The 21,730-nt window shown below is 38.9% G+C and overlaps 1 protein-coding gene across 3 annotated transcripts in view; it reads right to left on the reverse strand.

The window, feature by feature from the left end:
* Positions 1-17,405: 17,405 nt before the first annotated feature.
* Positions 17,406-21,730, reverse strand: part of KCTD6 (potassium channel tetramerization domain containing 6) — a 43,400-nt gene continuing 39,075 nt past the window's right edge. For 2 of the 3 annotated variants that reach the window (XM_053720954.1, XM_053720953.1), the window contains exon 3: positions 17,406-21,378. In XM_053720954.1, the coding sequence (XP_053576929.1) occupies positions 20,689-21,378 (690 nt within the window). In that variant the 3' untranslated portion in view covers positions 17,406-20,688. The remainder of the gene's footprint in view (positions 21,379-21,730) is intronic. The other variant, XM_053720955.1, reaches the window with a different exon arrangement.

A 21,730-nucleotide genomic window follows, 5' to 3' on the forward strand; every position in this document is an offset into this window, starting at 1 on the left:
TGCTTTTAAAAAGAATAGTCCAAAGTAAAAAAAAAAAACCATTATGGCATTAATCATATTATCTGCTAGAAACTTTCATAACGAGTGGAGCGTAATATTGCGCTTTCGCAAGTGCGATATTTGCGCTCCACTCAGTAATACCAGCTTATGCAAATGGATGCTGATATTACAAGTTAGGTGCAATGCAAATGGAACCTCGCGTTCGCATTGCCTGAAAGCCATGTGCTCACGAGAGCGGACTTCCATAGGCTCCAATGGGAGCCTTGTTCTCATGCCGTAAATCACGGCAAAGCACCTAACGCAGCGCAGGGGGCAATTCACGCAGCATTGAGCAGCAATAATGAAATATATATGTAAATGAACATATACATATATGTGTTTATATGTGTATATACACATATTGACACACACATATATATATATATATATATATATATTTATTTTTTATACAGTGAGTGCAGAATTATTAAGCAAATTAGTATTTTGACCACATCATCCTCTTTATGCATGTTGTCTTACTCCAAGCTGTATAGGCTCGAAAGCCTACTACCAATTAAGCATATTAGGTGATGTGCATCTCTGTAATGAGAAGGGGTGTGGTCTAATGACATCAACACCCTATATCAGGTGTTCATAATTATTAGCCAACTTCCTTTCCTTTGGCAAAATGGGTCAAAAGAAGGACTTGACAGGCTCAGAAAAGTCAAAAATAGTGAGATATCTTGCAGAGGGATGCAGCACTCTTAAAATTGCAAAGCTTCTGAAGCGTGATCATCGAACAATCAAGAGTTTCATTCAAAATAGTCAACAGGGTCGCAAGAAGCGTGTGGAAAAAGCAAGGCGCAAAATAACTGCCCATGAACTGAGAAAAGTCAAGCGTGCAGCTGCCAAGATGCCACTTGCCACCAGTTTGGCCATATTTCAGAGCTGCAACATCACTGGAGTGCCCAAAAGCACAAGGTGTGCAATACTCAGAGACATGGCCAAGGTAAGAAAGGCTGAAAGACGACCACCACTGAACAAGACACACAAGCTGAAACGTCAAGACTGGGCCAAGAAATATCTCAAGACTGATTTTTCTAAGGTTTTATGGACTGATGAAATGAGAGTGAGTCTTGATGGGCCAGATGGATGGGCCCGTGGCTGGATTGGTAAAGGGCAGAGAGCTCCAGTCCGACTCAGATGCCAGCAAGGTGGAGTACTGGTTTGGACTGGTATCATCAAAGATGAGCTTGTGGGGCCTTTTCGGGTTGAGGATGGAGTCAAGTTCAACTCCCAGTCCTACTGCCAGTTTCTGGAAGACACCTTCTTCAAGCAGTGGTAAAGGAAGAAGTCTGCATCCTTCAAGAAAAACATGATTTTCATGCAGGACAATGCTCCATCACACGCGTCCAAGTACTCCACAGCGTGGCTGGCAAGAAAGGGTATAAAAGAAAATCTAATGACATGGCCTCCTTGTTCACCTGATCTGAACCCCATTGAGAACCTGTGGTCCATCATCAAATGTGAGATTTACAAGGAGGGGAAACAGTACACCTCTCTGAACAGTGTCTGGGAGGCTGTGGTTGCTGCTGCACGCAATGTTGATGGTGAACAGATCAAAACACTGACAGAATCCATGGATGGCAGGCTTTTGAGTGTCCTTGCAAAGAAAAGTGGCTATATTGGTCACTGATTTGTTTTTGTTTTGTTTTTGAATGTCAGAAATGTATATTTGTGAATGTTGAGATGTTATATTGGTTTCACTGGTAAAAATAATTGAAATGGGTATATATTTGTTTTTTGTTAAGTTGCCTAATAATTATGCACAGTAATAGTCACCTGCACACACAGATATCCCCCTAAAATAGCTAAAACTAAAAACAAACTAAAAACTACTTCCAAAAATATTCAGCTTTGATATTAATGAGTTTTTTGGGTTCATTGAGAACATGGTTGTTGTTCAATAATAAAATTAATCCTCAAAAATACAACTTGCCTAATAATTCTGCACTCCCTGTATATATATATATTTTTATATATAAAAGGAAAAAGGTTTTAACAGCGCCTATATATCTTCATATTTAAACAGATGTAAATGTTATTAATGAACTAGTAGTGATGGTAGAAAGTCAGCCCTTGGCTGGTGAGAAGTAATGTTGATCCAAGTGGTTACAGAAATGTATAAAATACCCTTACCAAAAATTACCCCAATCTAATGAGGTAAGTATGCCGCACTGGGGGGTATGTAGATTCTGGATGCCTGTAGGTGCTCCCTTTAATTTCGATTGCCTCTTGGAGTATGAGGGGATGTGATTCTTTTAGTAAAGATGTCCCAATACACTTCTTATACGGATGTGCTTACTGCCTCTTGGAGTTTTCTTGGTCTTGGTGAGAACTTTCTCCTTGGTGAGTCTGGGAGCTCATGTCAGGCCCGAATCCCTCTAGCACGTCCAAACAGATCCAATATTGCCGAAAAATTAATACACCAATAAAAGAACAAAAAAATATGGCGGTCGCTTGTTGTGTTCGGGCGCGTAGGAATGTCTGAGATTACGGGAGAAAACGGGAACGGGGAACAGGCCTACACATTATAAAAAACAAAACAAAAAGAAACCTTCCAGTTGGTTTGTCTTGGATTTCTTATATTTTTTTTTTGTTCTTTTATTGGTGTATTAATTTTTCTGCAATATTGGATATATATGCTCATCTTTTTATTTTAGATTAAAGAACTGTCCTCTTTATTTGGGGGGCAATTGGGGAAATTTTTTTCATTAATTAGAGGTCTGACCTCTGGTTAATTGCGCTAAGTGCAAAGTGAAACTGCAAGCTCGCAGGAGCATTAACTAGCCACTTGTAATGGCTAGTTATTCAACGTATGCTTATAAACAGACAGATTTTGAGCGCACATTAAAATAGCGCTTCACTCTTTATCTAGCACAAAATGTTTAATTACATATATTATCATCAATTATTGTGCCTGCTGAAAAAGGTGCACACTATCCCTACAACATGCTGAAGAATAATTAAATAGTAGAGGAGCGTAATTATATCTGTTATACTCAAAATAAATTCAAAGGGTATGTCTTTGGAATGCAAAACAATGCAATTTTTTTATCATAACTGTTTGAAATGCCTTAAAACATTTACTTTCTATGCAGATCTATTGCTCTACAGTGATTCATTACTGATGCAGGGATAGAAATTAATTCAAATGCCCGTTTAATCACAGCAAAAGTAAAAATAAAACACAATAGCTAATCGATTCAATATTGAAGACTTTTTTTTTTAACTTAACCAATAATAGTCGTGGTTACAAGTGGAGCTCAATCTTAGTTCAGTGTGCATGATCTTTTGCACCGCTTGCCCAGAGACTAACTCACAATCAGGTATTGTAAGTGAATGGTTAAATATTTTAAGCAAAGCATCTAAACACGGACACAAGTTTTTTAATGTGCCTTATACTTTTACTACATTTCTCAGTGAGCACTATTAGCACTCTTATTAAAATCATATTGTAAGTAGTGAGATAAGTGTTGTGCTCGACTGCAATCCAGAATACAACTGTAATATTTAGAGCTTTTATGACCTGAAGTAAACAATTATTCATGATAGACTAGCACAGAACTTGTGCACTATTGGCTTAGCGCTCAGGCAATATCAAACCTGAATTTTAAGGTACGGCCCCAAAGAAATCTGTTATGTGAGTGATTTTGTGCACACACGCCCTCCGACAGGTGTTAGCAAGCCCACGCCACCCGACATGCAGATGTTAGCGTGCCCACATCATCCAACATGCAGATGTTAGCGTGCCCACATCATCCAACATGCAGATGTTAGCGTGCCCAAATCGTCCAACATGCAGATGTTGGCAATCTCACATCATCCAACATGCAAAGCGTGCCCTAGGTCTAGACTATTGCTCGAGCGATAAAAACTAACTTTGAACATGAAATAGAAGTGTTATTGATTGTGCTCAAGTGATATTAACACGCAGTCGCACTAATATTTTTGCACTACACTTGTAATCTAGACCAACCTATTTTAAAGAAATGTGCAATAAATTTGATATAATATTCAGTAATTTTATATTTCTTTTTTTTTTTTTATAGCTTTATTTATAACAAAGACAAAAAAAGATTGTTACAGTCTCGGTTACCAAGTAAAACAAGTGTCACAGTGAATACAGACGATACATAAATACATAATTAAGTAAAAAGCCATAAAAATCAGAATAACAGAATTTATGCTTACCTGATAAATTACTTTCTCCAACGGTGTGTCCAGTCCACGGCGTCATCCTTACTTGTGGGAATATCTCTTCCCCAACAGGAAATGGCAAAGAGTCCCAGCAAAGCTGGCCATATAGTCCCTCCTAGGCTCCGCCCACCCCAGTCATTCGACCGACGGACAGGAGGAAAAATAAGAGAAACCATATGGTACCGTGGTGACTGTAGTTAGAGAAAATAATTCATCAGACCTGATTAAAAAACCAGGACGGGCCGTGGACCGGACACACCGTTGGAGAAAGTAATTTATCAGGTAAGCATAAATTCTGTCTTCTCCAACATTGGTGTGTCCGGTCCACGGCGTCATCCTTACTTGTGGGAACCAATACCAAAGCTTTAGGACACGGATGAAGGGAGGGAGCAAATCAGGTTACCTAAACGGAAGGCACCACGGCTTGCAAAACCTTTCTCCCAAAAATAGCCTCCGAAGAAGCAAAAGTATCAAATTTGTAAAATTTGGCAAAAGTGTGCAGTGAAGACCAAGTCGCTGCCTTACATATCTGATCAACAGAAGCCTCGTTCTTGAAGGCCCATGTGGAAGCCACAGCCCTAGTGGAGTGAGCTGTGATTCTTTCAGGAGGCTGCCGTCCGGCAGTCTCGTAAGCCAATCGGATGATGCTTTTAAGCCAAATGGAAAGAGAGGTAGAAGTCGCTTTTTGACCTCTCCTTTTACCAGAATAGACAACAAACAGAGAAGATGTTTGTCTGAAATCTTTTGTAGCTTCTAAATAGAATTTTAGAGCACGGACTACGTCCAAATTGTGTAACAAACGTTCCTTCTTTGAAACTGGATTCGGACACAAAGAAGGTACAACTATCTCCTGGTTAATATTTTTGTTAGAAACAACCTTTGGAAGAAAACCAGGCTTAGCACGCAAAACCACCTTATCTGCATGGAACACCAGATAGGGCGGAGAACACTGCAGAGCAGATAACTCTGAAACTCTTCTAGCAGAAGAAATAGCAACCAAAAACAAAACTTTCCAAGATAACAACTTAATATCTATGGAATGTAGAGTTTCAAACGGAACCCCTTGAAGAACTGAAAGAACTAGATTTAAACTCCAGGGAGGAGTCAAAGGTCTGTAAACAGGCTTGATCCTAACCAGAGCCTGAACAAATGTTTGAACATCTGGCACAGCTGCCAGTCATTTGTGTAGTAAGACAGATAAAGCAGAAATCTGTCCCTTTAGAGAACTCGCAGATAATCCTTTATCCAAACCTTCTTGCAGAAAGGAAAGAATCTTAGGAATTTTTATCTTATTCCATGGGAATCCCTTGGATTCACACCAGCAGATATATCTTTTCCATATTTTATGGTAAATCTTTCTAGTTACCGGTTTTCTGGCCTGAACCAGAGTATCTATCACAGAATCTGAAAACCCACGCTTTGATAGAATCAAGCGTTCAATCTCCAAGCCGTCAGCTGGAGGGAGACCAGATTTGGATGTTCGAATGGACCCTGAACAAGAAGGTCCTGTCTCAAAGGTAGCTTCCATGGTGGAACCGATGACATATTCACCAGGTCTGCATACCAAGTCCTGCGTGGCTACGCAGGAGCTATCAAGATCACCGAGGCCCTCTCCTGTTTGATCCTGGCTACCAGCCTGGGAATGAGAGGAAACGGTGGAAACATATAAGCTAGGTTAAAGGTCCAAGGTGCTAATAGTGCATCCACTAGAGTCGCCTTGGGATCCCTGGATCTGGACCCGTAGCAAGGAACCTTGAAGTTCTGACGAGACGCCATCAGATCCATGTCTGGAATGCCCCATAATTGAGTCAACTGGGCAAAGATCTCCGGGTGGAGTTCCCACTCCCCCGGATGGAATGTCTGACGACTCAGATAATCCGCTTCCCAGTTTTCCACACCTGGGATGTGGATCGCAGATAGATGGCAGGAGTGATCCTCGGCCCATTGTATTATTTTGGTCACTTCTTTCATTGCCAGGGAACTCCTTGTTCCCCCCTGATGATTGATATACGCAACAGTCGTCATGTTGTCTGATTGGAATCTTATGAATCTGGCCTTTGCAAGCTGAGGCCAAGCCCTGAGAGCATTGAATATCGCTCTTAGTTCCAGAATGTTTATTGGGAGAAGAGACTCTTCCCGAGACCATAGTCCCTGAGCTTTCAGGGATTCCCAGACCGCGCCCCAGCCCACTAGACTGGCGTCGGTCGTGACAATGACCCACTCTGGTCTGCGGAAGCTCATTCCCTGGGATAGGTGGCCCAGGGTTAGCCACCAACGGAGTGAATCTCTGGTCTTCTGATCTACTTGAATCACTGGAGACAAGTCTGTATAGTCCCCATTCCACTGTTTCAGCATGCACAGTTGTAATGGTCTTAGATGAATTCGTGCAAAAGGAACTATGTCCATTGCTGCAACCATCAACCCTACTACTTCCATGCACTGAGCTATGGAAGGACGTGGAACAGAATGAAGAACTTGACAAGCGCTTAGAAGTTTTGACTTTCTGACATCTGTCAGAAAAATCCTCATTTCTAAGGAATCTATTATTGTTCCCAAGAAGGGAACTCTTGTTGACGGAGATAGAGAACTTTTTTCTATGTTCACCTTCCATCCGTGAGATCTGAGAAAGGCCAGAACGATGTCTGTATGAGCCTTTGCTTTTGAAAGGGATGACGCTTGTATTAGAATGTCGTCCAAGTATGGTACTACTGCAATGCCCCTCGGTCTTAGAACCGCTAGAAGGGACCCGAGTACCTTTGTGAAAATCCTTGGAGCAGTGGCTAATCCGAATGGGAGGGCCACAAACTGGTAATGTTTGTTCAGAAAGGCGAACTGATGATGTTCTTTGTGGATAGGAATATGTAGGTACGCATCCTTTAGATCCACGGTAGTCATAAATTGACCTTCCTGGATAGTGGGTAGAATCGTTTGAATGGTTTCCATTTTGAACGATGGTACCCTGAGAAATTTGTTTAGGATCTTTAAATCCAGAATTGGTCTGAAGGTTCCCTCTTTTTTGGGAACTACGAACAGATTTGAGTAAAATCCCATTCCTTGTTCCGTCATTGGAACTGGGTGTATCACTCCCATCCTTAACAGGTCTTCTACACAATGTAAGAACGGCTGTCTCTTTATTTGGTTTGAGGATAAGTGAGACATGTGGAACCTTCCCCTTGGGGGTAGTTCCTTGAATTCCAGAAGATAACCCTGAGAAACTATTTCTAGCGTCCAGGGATCCTGAACATCTCTTGCCCAAGCCTGAGCAAAGAGAGAGAGTCTGCCCCCCACTAGATCCGGTCTCGGATCGGGGGCTACTCCTTCATGCTGTTTTGTTAGCGGTAGCAGGCTTCTTGGTCTGCTTACCCTTGTTCCAGCCTTGCATCGGTTTCCAGGCTGGTTTGGACTGTGAGGTATTACCCTCTTGCTTAGAGGATGCAGAATTAGAGGCCGGTCCGTTCCTGAAATTACGAAAGGAACGAAAATTAGACTTATTCTTGGCCTTGAAAGGCCTATCTTGTGGGAGGGCGTGGCCCTTTCCCCCAGTGATGTCTGAGATAATCTCTTTCAATTCTGGTCCAAAGAGAGTTTTACCCTTGAAGGGGATGTTAAGCAATTTTGTCTTGGATGATACATCCGCTGACCAAGACTTTAGCCAAAGCGCTCTGCGCACCACAATTGCAAACCCTGATTTTTTTGCCGCTAATCTAGCTAATTGCAAAGCGGCATCTAAAATAAAAGAGTTAGCCAACTTAAGTGCGTGAACTCTGTCCATAACCTCCTCATATGGAGTCTCTCTACTGAGCGACTTTTCTAGTTCCTCGAACCAGAACCACGCTGCTGTAGTGACAGGAACAATGCACGAAATTGGTTGTAGAAGGTAACCTTGCTGTACAAAAATCTTTTTAAGCAAACCCTCCAATTTTTTATCCATAGGATCTTTGAAAGCACAACTATCCTTGATGGGAATAGTAGTGCGCTTGTTTAGAGTAGAAACTGCCCCCTCGACCTTAGGGACTGTCTGCCATAAGTCCTTTCTGGGGTCGACCATAGGAAATTATTTCTTAAATATAGGAGGGGGAACAAAAGGTATGCCGGGCTTCTCCCACTCCTTATTCACTATGTCCGCCACCCGCTTGGGTATAGGAAAAGCGTCGGGGTGCACCGGAACCTCTAGGAACTTGTCCATCTTGCATAATTTTTCTGGAATGACCAAGTTGTCACAATCATCCAGAGTAGATAACACCTCCTTAAGCAGTGCGCGGAGATGTTCTAATTTAAATTTAAATGTCACAACATCAGGTTCAGCCTGTTGAGAAATTTTTCCTGAATCTGAAATTTCCCCATCTGACAAAACCTCCCTCATGGCCCCTTCAGATTGGTGTGAGGGTATGACAGAACAATTATCATCAGCGCCCTCCTGCTCTTCAGTGTTTAAAACAGAGCAATCGCGCTTTCTCTGATATGCAGGCATTTTGGATAAAATATTTGCTATGGAGTTATCCATTAGGGCCGTCAATTGTTGCATGGTAATAAGCATTGGCGCGCTAGAAGTACTAGGGGCCTCCTGCGTGGGCAAAACTGGTATAGACACAGAAGGAGATGATGTAGAACCATGTCTACTCCCTTTATCTGATGAATCATCTTGGGCAACTTCATTATCTGTGACAGTATTGTCCTTACATTGTTTGGACGCTATGGCACAATTATCACACAATTTTGAAACGGGAGACACATTGACTTTCATACATATAGAACATAGCTTATCTGAAGGCACAGACATGTTAAACAGGCTTAAACTTGTCAATAAAGCACAAAAACCGTTTTAAAACAAAACCGTTACTGTCTCTTTAAATTTTAAACAGAGCACACTTTATTACTGAATATGTGAAAAAATATGAAGGAATTGTTCAAAATGTACCACAGTGTCTTAAAGCATTAAAAGTATTGCACACCAATTTTCAGAGCTTTAACCCTTAAAATAACGAAACCGGAGCCGGTTACAGATTTAACCCCTATACAGTCCCAGCTACAGCCTTTGCTGTGACTTTACCAAGCCCAGAGGGGAATACGATACCAAATGACTCCTTCTAGGAACTTTTCCAACTACTTTCAGGTCCTCACACATGCATCTGCATGTCTTGCTCTCAAAAACAACTGCGCAGTAATGGAGCGAAAATGAGGCTCAGCCTACAACTGGGAAGGCCCTTCCTGACTGGAAAAGGTGTCTAACATAGTGCCTGACGTTAAAAAACTTTCCCCAAGTTTATAAGTGTGAATTATCAGCATAAACATGTATAAAATGTCCAAATAAAGCAATCTATTTAGCCCATAAAAGTGTCTACCAGTTTTATAGCCTATATTAAGCCCTTTATTCTGTTTGAGACTAAGAAAATGGCTTACCGGTCCCCATGAGGGGAAATGACAGCCTTCCAGCATTACACAGTCTTGTTAGAAATATGGCTAGTCATACCTTAAGCAGAAAAGTCTGCTAACTGTTTCCCCCAACTGAAGTTACTTCATCTCAACAGTCCTATGTGGAAACAGCAATCGATTTTAGTTACTGTCTGCTAAAATCATCTTCCTCTCACAAACAGAAATCTTCATCTTTTTCTGTTTCAGAGTAAATAGTACGTACCAGCACTATTTTAAAATAACAAACTCTTGATAGTAGAATAAAAAAACTACAACTAAACACCACATACTCTTAACCATCTCCGTGGAGATGTTGCCTGTGCAACGGCAAAGAGAATGACTGGGGTGGGCGGAGCCTAGGAGGGACTATATGGCCAGCTTTGCTGGGACTCTTTGCCATTTCCTGTTGGGGAAGAGATATTCCCACAAGTAAGGATGACGCCGTGGACCGGACACACCAATGTTGGAGAAAAGGGAAAAAAGTGCTCATGCATCAATACAGATCATTCAAAGATATTTAGAGCGAATATATTAATGTCGGCTAGAAGGTGCATGAGGTAACCAGATAAGCCTTTGTAAGATAACTAATCTTTCTTCATCTCATTTTCCCCATTCCCCCCCCCCCCCCCCACTATGACAGGACAGATCGCACCAACCAGTACCCCAACAAAAAGACACAAAAAACCAAAAAACAAAAAACACACACACAAAAAAAAAAAAATTAGCATTAATAATAATGATAATAATAATAGTAAAAATCCTCCCTGCACCGCTCCCCACGTCCCCCCCCTCCGGCCCCAACTCTCCCAGCCAACTCACTCATCATCCGTTACCCATTCTCCAGGGAAATGGCCCGCTAGAATATTCACCTGGACAAACTCCAAATTTCTAAAAGGTTTAATTAATTTTTTTTGTTGTAATAAGGGCAGGGATCTTACAAATGACTCCCATTTTTTTAAAAATACATCTAAATATTTGTCTTGTGGGAATGATAGATTAAACTGTTCTGTTATGAATTGGCTACTCAATGCCGTTTTAAATTGAGCCATAGTAGGTGCCGAAGATGCTTTCCATGATTTAAAAATAAGGTTACGTGTTGTTAGTATAATGGTATTTATCAGACTATAGTTCTTTGTTATACCCTGGAATTTTACCAAAAAGAAAATTTCAATTGGGGAAAATTTATGGTCCAATTTTAAAACCGCTGTCATCCAAAATGCAATTTTTCGCCAGTATTGACATATTTTAGGGCAGCTCCATAAACAATGGAATAAGTCCGCTCCTATAGCTGAACATCTGGGGCAAGGAACCTTAGTTTTGTACCATTTAGAGAGGACAGCTGGTGTAAGATATCTCTGTAACCCAACTTTTATCTGCGACTCACGCCAAATTGTCGGAACCCAGCTCTGTTGGATTATTTTAAAGTTCCCAACAATAGTCTGCTCATCAATATCTGGGAATAGAGAAGACCACCTGGCAACCATTTAATTTACTTGTAAATTGGATGCTTTCTGATTTAACAGTGAATATAAAGGGGAAATAGCGTATATTCCTGCCGCATAAATAGAGATCCTAGGCTGTAGTTCACCCAAGGACCACTTATTCCCATGTTTTGTGTTCAGCTCCAGGAGAAAGTGTCTAACCTGGAGGTAAGCATAGAACTCTCGCGCGCCTAAATCAAACCGTGTTGCGATTTCTTGGAATATCACTGGATGACCTCCTGTGTCCCGTATTTGACTCAAGGTTTGAAGCCCTTTTGCCTCCCATTCTCTAAATATCTGATTACAGAGGCCGGGACTAAACTCAGGGTTACCCACTATGGGTAAATATTGTGAGACATAAGGAGAGTTTCCCAATTCTGTACACATTCTTTGCCAGGCCACAATGACATTCTTAAAGGTAGCTAGATAAAATATATTGGATGGCAGTGACGTGAGAGGACAATGCAGAAGAGCCTTCAACTGGAAGGGAGCCGCAACCTGAGATTCCCAGGTAAAGGAGGTAATTTGCTCCTTCTCAGTTAACCAATCTAATGCGAATCTAGCTATAATAACCAGGTTATATATCTGAATATTAGGAAGTGCCAAGCCAGCTGATACCTTAGAATTCATGAGCCTAAGGAGAGCGATCCGCGGTCTCTTTCCATTCCATAGAAACTTGGAGCAGGCTTTATTGTATATAGTGATATCTTTTTTATGCAAAAACCACGGAATGTTTTGCAGGACATAGAGGAGTTTTGGGAAAATGACTGATTGAATCAGGGTCACCCGGGCGGTTAACGAAATCGGTAATCTGGCCCAATCCTCAAGCTTTTTCTTGCACGAGTCCAGCACCCTCCTGTGATTTAATCGATACCATTCTTCCAAGTTTGTGGATAATCGTAAGCCCAGATATGTAATCTGGGAAACTTCTTGAAAAGGGTGTTTAACATGTAGTGGATAATTTTTATATATCCACATTAATTCTGATTTAGAAGTATTGATCTTAAATCCAGAGAATTCCCCAAACTCTTGGGTGATACTCTGTAGAATAGGTAGAGAAACTTTAAGGTTAGATAGAAATAGTAGGAGATCATCTGCGTATAGAAGAAGAACCAGCTTCTCACCTGCCAATGAAATCCCCTCCAATTCTTGCCGTAATCGAATAGCCAGCGGTTCTATACTCAAATTAAACAGAAAGGGTGAAAGAGGACAGCCCTGTCTAGTCCCTCTGAATAAATCAAATCGTTGTGTAGGTGTGTTGTTAATAATCACCGCGGCAGAGGGAGTACTATAAATTAAGCGTATGTAGTTGTTAAAGGCTCCCGAGAACCCAAATTGATCCAACACAAAAAACAGATGGTCCCAACTGACCCTATCGAAGGCCTTCTCTGCGTCAACCGTTAGAATAGCCTTGTCTATACTATCGTGGGGTTCCATAGACTTGTATTTGTTCCAAAAAGATTCAATCAAGATCAAGAGTTTCCTTGTGTTCTTTACGGGATTGTGTCCAGGCATAAAGCCAGATTGATTCTCATGGACTAAGTCGCCCATGAGGGGTTTCAATCGTGAGGCTATGATAGCTGCTAGCAGTTTATAGTCAGTATTTAAGACCGAAATAGGTCTAAAAGAGCTTGGTAACTCGGGATCTTTGCTTTTTTTTAGGATCAATGAGATATTTGCAGAGGAGAAAAGGGTTGAACATTGTGTGTTCTCTGAGAAATAGAAATTAAATAACTTAGTTAGTATAGGTATCACCTGTGGTTGTAGAATTCTGTAGTATTCGATAGGGAGGGCATCTGGACCGGCAGCTTTGTTGGGTTTCGCATTCTTAATTGCCCGTGTTATTTCCTCTTCAGTGATGGGTGCATTAATAGCATCTCTATCTTCTATAGATAGACGTGGTACTTTAATCTTACCCCAAAATGCCGCTTTCTTGTCTAAATTAGGAGGATCTTGTCTGTATAAATTCTGGAAGAATTCAAAAAACACTTTTTCTATATCTGCGTGCCTCGTATATCTCCTGTCTCCTTTTTTAATAGAGGCGATAGTACATCTGGGAGAAGAGTTCGATAACCATGCTAAAAACTTCGCCGATCTACCCGTGAAACCCCCATAACGAGCTTTCAGTCTGAGTTCTTCCTGGGCACTAACCTGTTTCATGTGAGTGTCACGAAGTGTTTTGGCTGTAGTGTAAGCCTCCCAGCTTTCTCTAGTATGCCTTATAATATAGGCTCTGTAAGTGTTCTTAACACGGTTGGCTAATTGTCTAGCCACTGAGCTACAGTATTTTGACCAATAGAGTGTATAAGATTTAATCTCTCCGCGTAGAACGGCCTTAGAGGCCTCCCAAAATGTCTCAATTTTATCTATGTAATTACCATTATTATTAATATATTCCTCCCACTTCAGACGTAGATGGTTCTGAAATTTGATGTTATTACACAAATATCTAGGAAAGAAAATATGGTTCATTCCGCACCGCTTAAGGCTGCTACCAAGATTTAGTGCTATGACAGCATGGTCAGAGATGACAATGTCTTCGATTCTAGTGGCCCAGTTCCGTACAAGCATAGTTTCTGATAAAAGGAAATAGTCAAGTCGGGAGAAAGAACGTTGGACAAGGGATACGCAAGTATAGGTACGAACATCCGGATTCTGTACCCGCCATAAATCAACCAAACCCAAATGAGAACATAGTTTCTGAAAAATCCGTACTTTTCTACCTCTACTGTTTAACGCCTTTTTATTCGATTTATCCAAAAAGGGGTCTGCTAGTAGGTTAAGATCTCCTGCTAAATTTAACCCTATATATTTATGTAACTTTACGGAAAGGGCTGACCAAAATATATGATCGATTTGATTGGGTCCATATATGTTACAAAGTATGTATTTCGTGTGTTTAACTTCCACTTCCAATATTAAAAATCTCCCATCGGGATCAGATTCGGTATTAATTATTTGATATTCTAATTTCCGATTTATCAGAATTGCGATCCCCCTCTTCCTTGAGGTAAATGGAGCCGCCACGACTTCCCCCACCCACTTAGATTTGAGTTTGGGAATTTCTATAGCCTTAAGATGTAGTTCTTGTAAGAGAACTATATCAGGGTTAAATTTCCCCGTGTTTTATTATGGCTTTCCTTTTAATTGGTGAATTAATGCCCCCTACGTTCCAAGATAATAGGTTAAGGTTGTATGCCATTGACACTATTCATCTTACCGACCCCTACCCTCAGAAGAGGGAATTCCATAAGTTAATAGGTCTAGAAAAGAGCTGGGGACCAGCAACCGGAGGGCGATAATCAGATAAGAGAAAAGCAAGGGGTAGGAGGAGCGGAAGAGGGAGGAGAAAAAAAAAAACCCACACAACAAAACAGCCCCACCCCCCCCCCAAAACCAAAAACACCATTTCTATGACTAACACAATTTGTAATGCAAATACCATAATTATCAACAACATATCTCTAAGTGACAAGGTATTTTAAATCTAAGATCAGAGAACATCTATTTAATACCATTTGGTGTGTGTTCACGGTACACCTGCTTCCCTGCAAAAAGTCTCAGTCTCCATAACATTATTGAGTATATGTGTAGAACCATCTTTTTGCACAATTAACTTTGCAGGATAAATCAACCTGATATTGTAGCTCTCTTTCTGCAGTCTCCCATAGAAAAAAGACATGTCTCTTCTCTTGGTTAGTGTTTCAGAGGAGAAATCTTGAAACATCAATAGTCTATGGGAGCCTAAGGAAAGAGAGCCACATTTCCTATAGTGTTTGAGGTATAGTAACTTGTCTTGGAAGTTCACGAATTTAAAGATTACCGGCCTGGGTCGCGAGGCCTCACTGTGTTCACGCCGTTGACCTATCCTATGTGCCCTTTCAATCGAAAAGGAAACAGCAGGAGCTGGAATCTGTAGAGCCTGGGGTAATATAGTGGTGGCAAAATTCATTAGATCTTGAAATTCAGGAGATTACGGCAGACCAATTACTTTAAGGTTGTTATGTCTTGATCGGTCCTCAAGATCCTCTATCTTGGCTTGCAAAGACGATATGGTTTTACTGTGAGAATCCATTATTGGATCAATTACATTGAATCTGTCCTCCAGATCCGATTTTCCATTTCGTCTAGTCTTGAGGAGAACTGCCTAACCTCTAAAGTGAGATTTGATATTTGATATCTCACTTCTGATCTCCTGTTTAATCATATCGAATTGAGGTGTCAGTATTTTTGCCACTTCAGCTGCAAATTCAATCAAATTACTGGGAGAGGGATTGGAAAGGCTTTTTTCCATAGGGGAAACTATACTTGAGTCCAAATTCCTGCTGCTCTATTTTTTGTCCCTTGCTTTGGGGGCCATGCTGGAGGGCGAGCTTCTTTGGTGGATGTATTTGTCCATGAACAGGACGCGATTGTTATTTATCTGAACTATACCAGATATTATCTATATGTCTTAGAGATATGAGAACTAAATCCGAATTCTCAAACAGAAATTTATAATGCTCTAAAGGATTGTTTCTAAGAGATGGGCCTTGTGCACACCCTTCTATGTTATACAAACAATACCATTAATTTAAGACAAATATGATATTCACCCCCCCCCCCCCCCCCACAAAATATACCATTATGTGCTCCACAGGTGATGTAGATGTTGGCAATCTCACATCATCCAACATGCAAAGCGTGCCCTAGGTCTAGACTATTGCTCGAGCGATAAAAACTAACTTTGAACATGAAATAGAAGTGTTATTGATTGTGCTCAAGTGATATTAACACGCAGTCACACTAATATTTTTGCACTACACTTGTAATCTAGACCAACCTATTTTAAAGAAATGTGCAATAAATTTGATATAATATTCAGTAATTTTATATTTCACTTTCTAATCTTTAAACCCCTTATTGCAACCATAACTAGCATATCTGAGTAACCGTTACATTGTTACAAATTTCTGTGTAAGACACAGTAAGTATTATCCAAACATAAAACAGAATTGGGCCCTGCTATGGTAAAGTATTTTAGCACAATGAGAATATTCTTTATAATAGGCAAACTCACATGAAGCCTTCACCCGAAGTGTTGCCAGTTTAACATTTTTAGATAGCCCACAGCTCTGGATACCATCAACTTGCTTCCTTGCTAATAGGACAAAACAGGAATAGTGTCCAGTCTTATCAGACTTACCCCTAAAATAAATTAGTAAAAAGCACAGGGACAGGACAAACTTCTTTGAAAAGAACATAGTTTTAATAAAATTTAAATTAAAAATAGTAATTCAAGTTTGTCAGCTTCCTACACTTCTATGTCCTTCAGAAAAGAAAAAAAAAAGAAACTTTTGACATGCATGACTAAAAAAAACATGCATTTTTTTAACCTATAAAAAGACAGAAATAATACATCATCACTGAGGGGGATTCATGAAAATGAAGTTGGATTTACAGCAGATTTTAGAGTACACAAAATAATTAGAATTTGATACACAATTCAATTTTACTATACAGGTAGCCCTCAGTTTACGCCGGGTTTAGGTTCCAGAAGTAATGGTTGTAAATCGAAACCGTTGTAAATTGAAACCCAGTTTATAATGTAAGTCAATGGGAAGTGAGGGAGATCGGTTCCAGGCCCCTCTCAAAATTGTCATAAGTAACATCTAATACATTATTTTTAAAGCTTTGAAATGAAGACTTGAAATGCTAAACAGCATTATAAAATTAATAAAATAATCACACAACACAGAATATATAATTAAACTAAGTTAAATGAACAAAAACATTTGCTAAACAGCATTATAAACATAATAAAATAATCACACAACACAGACTTCACTTGCATTTTTATGCAAACAATTATTTCTATGTATTTCAATCTGGAATGATTTATAGACAGGAAGATCTTGTTCCTTTGAAATCTGCTCAATAGCTCAGGTCTGGTTAAACTGATTGATTTCAGCTTGCTTGGCTTTGCTGCAACACAAGAGGACAGCTCCACCTACTGGCTATTTTAATAAATGCACTGCTTCTCAATGCTTTTCAATAGCAGTCACATGACTGGAAAAAAAGGTTGTTATTCTGAAACGGTGTAAATTGAACCGTTGTAAAACGAGGGCCACCTGTATACCGTATGTCTACGGTTTGACTAGCACTGAATAAAGGACTTGGCCCTATACAAAAAATAATAATAATAAAATAGTTTCCCTTGATTGTATTGTATGTCTGAGCAGTTTGTGCCTTCTTGTGTAGTTAATTTGTACATAGTTTGGAAAGACAAAATAATAAAATGCAAATTATTTTTATTAGCATATTTTAGGCAGGTAATACATTTCCGTTTCATTTTAAACAAAATTAGAAAATAAGAATCACATCAACATGGCTGAACTCATGGTTGACCCCCCGCCCGTTTAAACTGTAAAAATATCAAATAAGCAGTTGGGCTAAATTCAACATAATACTGATTTCATAGATGTCTGTCAAAAGGGCATGAATCTAATTTTCTTCCCTTTCATAATTCAGATACGAGTGTACATAAAAACATATTATATATTGCACAAACACTGACATCTAATGCCTAAAGGGAAGGTAAAGTTATTTTTTATTGAATAAAATCTACCATTTCTCACTATCACCTTATAATAGTTGCTAAGTTATTTTTTTGATTTTTCAAATATTTTTCTTAAAAAATTCATTTCAAATTCCCTACCGTTTGTCTCCCGACTCCTCCCAAGCCCTACTTCCTTCTGCATTTTGCGACGTTTTTAGCAGTCCCACTCTCTCTCTACGCCTCTCAAATGCGCGTGCACAACCCCAGATTCAATTGTGCATGCGCTACTTGCCAATGCTAATCTTCAATGCCCATGCGTTACACTCCGAATACTTTACAATGCGCATGCGCTAATTTGCCTTGTAACATAGTATTGAATGAATTGGTATATTTATTCAGTACTATACTATCAGAGACAGGAGCTGCATTTATTGCTAACGTTGAAACATTTCTTAATAACGCCGATCTATTAACTCGGTTTACCCAATGGGCAAACCGAGTTAATAGATTGGTGTTTTAAGAAACTTTTCAATGATATCAATAAATGCAGCTCCTGTCTCTGATCATACAGACAGGTAACAAGGCTGTGCAGGTATCAAGGCATCATGTGACATTATTAGGCCCACATTATTAAACTCTTTGTCATACATGAACTTACTAAATACAACCTGAGCAGGTTATAGAAGATGTCAGTAAAAAGACGATAACGTAGTCTGTGAGGATTCCTATCTGGTAATAGGATGCATGCCTGAAACGGGAAGCGCGCAGGGTTTAGAAGCTTAAGAAAAATTCAATTGCGCATGTGGTGATGAGTAAAGGGGAGGTTGACAGCCACCTAACGGCATAAAAATCAGTTGGATAATAAAAACACGTGATGGAAAGGAATTTTTTTTTTTTTTACGGGTTGAATTTGGGGACGGATAGAAATCAAATTATTAAAGGTAATATATTTATTTATAACGATTTATATAAAATATGATGAATGAAAGTCATATTATTTTTTAAACATTTAATGATATTCTAGATCGAGATGAGGGTAACTTTACCTTCACTTTAAAGGAACTTTATACATTAGAATTTTCTTTGCATAAATGTTTTGTAGATGATCCATTTATATAGCCCATACAGGGTTTATTTTTTTTTTAAAAAATGTATAGTTTTGCTTATTTTTAAATAACATTTCTCTGATTTTCAGACTCCTAACCAAGCCCCAAAGTTTCAGGAGAATACTGACGTATACCTACTCCAGCTTGCTTCTGTGTGTGTAAAGGGTCTTTTCATATGCAGATGAAGGGGGGCGTGTCTGTTATTTCCCACTTGCAGTGGGTGTTCCAATAACCTTTTAAACAAAGCTAAACTGGGAGCTTCTAAGTAAGTTTTTAAACGGTTTTATACTGGAGTTTTAGATCAGTATCTGTGCATATTCTTCTTTATAGTAGTGTCTATTACATGCAGTTATATGAAAATTGTAATGCAAGTGTATACTACAAAACCTGCTGACATATAGTGCTCTAAACACATGCTCACTATCTACCCAGGTATGCTTTTCAACAAAGAATACCAAAACAAAATTAAGTAAATTTTATAAAGGTAAATAGGAAGGGTTTTAAAATGTGTATGCTCTGAACCATGAAAGAAAATTTAGAGTTTTATGCCCCTCTTAAAATGTACTCTGTAATTATAACAAATGATCTAAAAATAGTTGCAATTAGCTTATGTGTTAATTTAGGAAATGACATCGGAAAAAGCTTTTGCTTTCACAGTGTCCTTTTGATAACATACTGGCATTACCAGCACTAAAAAGTCCCAAGAGATACCCATTCAAATCTACAGTTTAGTGTCTCTGAGAATTACTGGCCCAACATATAAGTCAAAGCTAGGTATATGTTATAATAAACTTTTATTTAGAATTGTGTTGACTCTTTAAAAATTATTTCCATAGGAAGATAAGCATGCGTTATACCAACATTACTATAAAACATTCTATAATTTTATTTATTTTTTATAAATTTGAAAAGCTGCAGACCTTTAATACTTGTCGCTTTGAAATTTTTGCACTATTCTTATTCTTACACAACAGCATGCAAGTATAATAGTGTTTTTATTTATTATTAATTAATTTACTATTCTTTTCAGTTCGTCTCCTTTTCTCATTCTTTAAAATATTTGTTTTTGATGGTAGTTGATTATTAATATCTTTCTGCTTATGAGTGTTGAAATTCAGGATGAGCTATTCAGTTTGAAAGACCTGTGAAGATAGTTAAGAAAAATAAAAATAAAAAAAAATGAAAGGTTTCACCTGCACCATACGTTCACTCAAAGACATACGCACATTAACATTGATCAGTTAATATTAAGGGTTGTGTGCACCGGATAATTGATAGCTTATGTTTAAGCAAGAATAAAATTATTGTATAGTAATGTTTGGAATGGACACATGCATGCATGCTGGGTAAGCCAGAAATACAAACTACATTTGTTGCATTATCCAATCACAAGATTTAAGTAAAACTCACAAAAGAAATACAGCAAAAAGTTTTTAAAAAGTACAATCCCACACTTTTTTTTTTTTACAATTAAATTAACATGTTAATTTTGAGATTAGGAGTCACTTTAATGTATCTAACTTTTTTTTAACCCATTGTTCAGTAATCATAGCTTAGCCAATACAAATATAGTCTTGTACGGATATTATTTCTTATATGACAACGTGACTAATGTGCGCATAAACGTGCATGTTCTTGTACGGGTCATTTACATACCACTTATGATAAGTGGTCATCTTCAGGATTGTTTGCATGAAAAGTAAAATTTTATTTTTTTCCCCCCAAAAGGGGTGTTTTAAACGTTTAATCAACAGATTTATAGATTTCTTATTTATATATTTGTTTGGCTACAATGATTAATGCAAACAGATTTTGACAAAAATAGTACTGGAATTTCCCTTTAATAAACATTAGCACGATTTTCTTATGTGTAAGAAGCATTTGAATTTCTGGCACACCAGCATCGCACTTGTCAATCATCGGTTTTGCGAGCCAATCGACAAAAAGTCCAATTATGTTCCACTGTGTTTTCATTAGCCCGCTCACTCATATGATGCACCCTAGTATTTCGGATTGTAAAACCTTGCTTTGTAATATATTCCATCAGGTGAACTCGTAGAGCGACCTCTTGGTGGTAATCACATGGCCCAAATGTAAAGGAAACTTGGCAGTCCCTTGTATCCATCATGTGCTTGTTCCACTTGGTGAAATGATTAGCAATTCCCTCCAGCAAAGCATGCACCTTGGTTGTAATGGTAAGTTGCGTTATAATCACAGCAACAGGGTTGGAATATTTTGAGAGTTTTCTAGTGCTTGACAATTCCACTACTTCTTCAAAAGTGTCCAAAGAATATAATGGTTTTGGTTCATTAAGACACTGTATCAGAGGTTCAATCTGATAGAAGTCTGCTTCTTTACGGAGCAGGTCCACTTCCTTAAAGTCTATTGGCAAAGTCAGTTCTGATGTCCGCAGGAAGTTAAGCACATACCGGAAAAGTGATCCGTCTCGATCAATGAAATAATTCCCTTGGGAGTCCCTGGCAGTTGGAAAATCTCCCCGGAACATAGCCCCCAACATGGAGTCTGGATAACGTTTTAATGTGGAGAGAGATGTTGTATAGACATGGCCGCCGACATTTAGCGTAACTGGATCAGACGACATCTAAACATCAAAAGATAAATTCACAGTTAAAAAAGGTATTTGCAATAGTATTTGTTTACAAAAGGGTATAATAGACATCACATGAAAGGCTTCTCACAGCTCAAAAAAGAAAATGTATGATAAATATAAACACCTACAAAACAAAATGACAAGGGTATTAGACTGATGAAGTTCTAGTACTTGTTTAATTATCTAGAATAAATATTACATTAACTATGGTCTAGTATCTTCATTGATGGTACCACCCCTCATTCCACATAATAAGAAGAGCCCAAATTCTTCCTAAGAAAAATACAAATACATACATACATTATAATATATTATATACATATATATATATATATATATATAT

This window comes from Bombina bombina, chromosome 7 (assembly GCF_027579735.1).
Source record: "Bombina bombina isolate aBomBom1 chromosome 7, aBomBom1.pri, whole genome shotgun sequence".
Taxonomy (NCBI): Eukaryota; Metazoa; Chordata; class Amphibia; order Anura; family Bombinatoridae; genus Bombina; species Bombina bombina.